Source organism: Solanum lycopersicum, chromosome 6, assembly GCF_036512215.1.
Source record: "Solanum lycopersicum chromosome 6, SLM_r2.1".
Lineage (NCBI taxonomy): Eukaryota > Viridiplantae > Streptophyta > Magnoliopsida > Solanales > Solanaceae > Solanum > Solanum lycopersicum.
Genome location: NC_090805.1, coordinates 42528323 through 42530212, shown reverse-complemented (window position 1 = coordinate 42530212; position 1890 = coordinate 42528323). Strand labels below are relative to the sequence as shown.

Sequence of the window (1890 nt, the reverse complement as noted above, 5' to 3'; positions counted from 1 at the left end):
TTTATTAATACATAACAAAGTTTAATGACTTCATAAATTTTCAAAGCGTAAACATTATTTATACAATATGTGATATTTGTACATGTACAACTATAGATAGAAGAGAATGGAGTTTGTTGGACACAAGAGATCTAAAGAGAAGAGGAACTAACTATGTATAACTCGAACATACTAATGTACTCAAACATACTAATGTACTAGAACTCTACAATCTTACCCTTAGCAAAAAGACCACGAGACAATATAATAGATAGTTTACTGTTGTAGAGCGCTCTCGAGCGCTATCGAAGTTTACTTGCAATTAAACTGTAACTACTAAGGACCTGAAGTAAATGGAATGTCAAATCTCTCAGGCGGCTATCAAGTTTATTGGTACATCAATAAAAACAAAAACTTCTCACTCAGTCTCTTGATTGGATACGAAATATTAAAAAATATGAAAATATTTTGTAATATTTCAAACCTATTCTTAAAAATAGTATAATATCTTTATAGACTTTTTGTCAAATAAGAGAATCTATAATATGTAAAATACTATAAAATTTTAATGGCATCATATATGTAAAATACAGAAATATGTCTTTTTTAGATTGATTAAAAAAAATTATGTATAAATCGAGAGATCAGTACTAAAACTTTTTAATATTTTTTAATTCAAATTATGATTTGATTTGATTTTCAACTATAAAGACGAACAGCATACTTCCAAATGGGTTATAAACTATTAAGGTGACACTATTTAGTTCCAAAATGAAAAGCTTGGATCAGAAATTAAAACCACTATGCTAAAAGTCATTCTAGATATTGTCAAATCTGTCACCTCTTATGAGAGACTTGTTTTCACTTGCTTTTGGCCTGTGTTCATTGGGCTTCTGCTCTTCTGTTGTTTTCCTGTACATTTTTTTTAAAAAAAGGTTCGAATTATATCTGAAACTGAATCAAAATTTCAGTCTTACACAAATACTTAGATAGAGTAGAGCTAATCGAGAAACTAATATATAAAATCTATTTAAAGCCTCCAACCTAAAAGGAAACGAACAAAAGGAAATCTAACAAACGGTAGCAGACTATTAAACTTTTTACGTGTTAGTTTAGGCTATGAATTTGAGAATGTAACCCTAATAAGTGCATAAATTTATAATACCGATGAATTTAGGGTTAGCGAGATGTATCTCTTCTCAGATGCACCTCCCTTCTGGCTCAGTAACGATTGGAGAAGCGGTGAATTCACCTCGTAAATCATCCTCCTTTGATCGCCAACAAACAAAACCCTAATTTTCACTTTCAACTTCTCTTTCCTAATTTCCTACTATTTATATTATATGGCAATTGGTAATGAGCCCGCCAGTTGATACTTATGGGCTAAGTTGATTCGGAATGAGTTTGTCTGTTACACTTAAATAACAAATAATTCTTTCACAGGGATAATAACCGTTACACTTAAGACACAATAAACATTTGCCTTTTCCTTCTCCTAAAGACTTTCACCCACTATTTTCCTTGTTCTTTATTCTTAACACCCCCACATACTATCCTACTGAAAGAGGGTCGATTTATTTTTCTCGCACACCACTCTAGGCAGTCTTACAGCGTCTGTAATACTTCAGCCTACTTACACCCACAAAATTGACTAAGTATAGAAATACTTAAACAGCAATGTCAAACAATAAACAGGCAGCGTTTACAGGACTAAGTCCCAACCTTTATTAATCAATAATTAATACAAAGGAAGGCTTCACAAATCAGTCTAAGGCTAGAAAAGTTTCTGTCTCCTGCCTTAGACGAATTTCCACCTTAAATCAAAATTCTGCACAATGGCAGTTACAAGCGGTTACATGCGGCGGTTACACATGACACCTGTCCGACACATGTCAGCCCAGGGTTCAAAAC

At 32.6% G+C, this 1890-nt stretch overlaps 1 protein-coding gene across 1 annotated transcript; it reads right to left on the bottom strand.

Moving 5' to 3' along the window:
* Positions 1-797: 797 nt before the first annotated feature.
* LOC104648111 (wound-induced basic protein-like) lies at positions 798-1243 on the bottom strand. The gene is made up of 2 exons (XM_010324685.1): positions 1173-1243; positions 798-885 (listed from the first exon to the last, which is right to left on the bottom strand). The coding sequence occupies exons 1-2, from the start codon at positions 1241-1243 to the stop codon at positions 798-800; spliced, it is 159 nt and encodes a 52-aa protein (XP_010322987.1).
* Positions 1244-1890: the final 647 nt, after the last annotated feature.

What these genes read in the sequence shown, in the direction of transcription:
- LOC104648111 (XM_010324685.1), bottom strand. Translation starts at nt 1,243, where the DNA reads ATGATTTACGAGGTGAATTCACCGCTTCTCCAATCGTTACTGAGCCAG. An exon ending in GGAGGTGCATCTGAGAAGAG is followed by an intron (nt 886 to 1,172) that starts ATACATCTCGCT and finishes GTACAGGAAAAC; the next exon opens with AACAGAAGAGCAGAAGCCCA.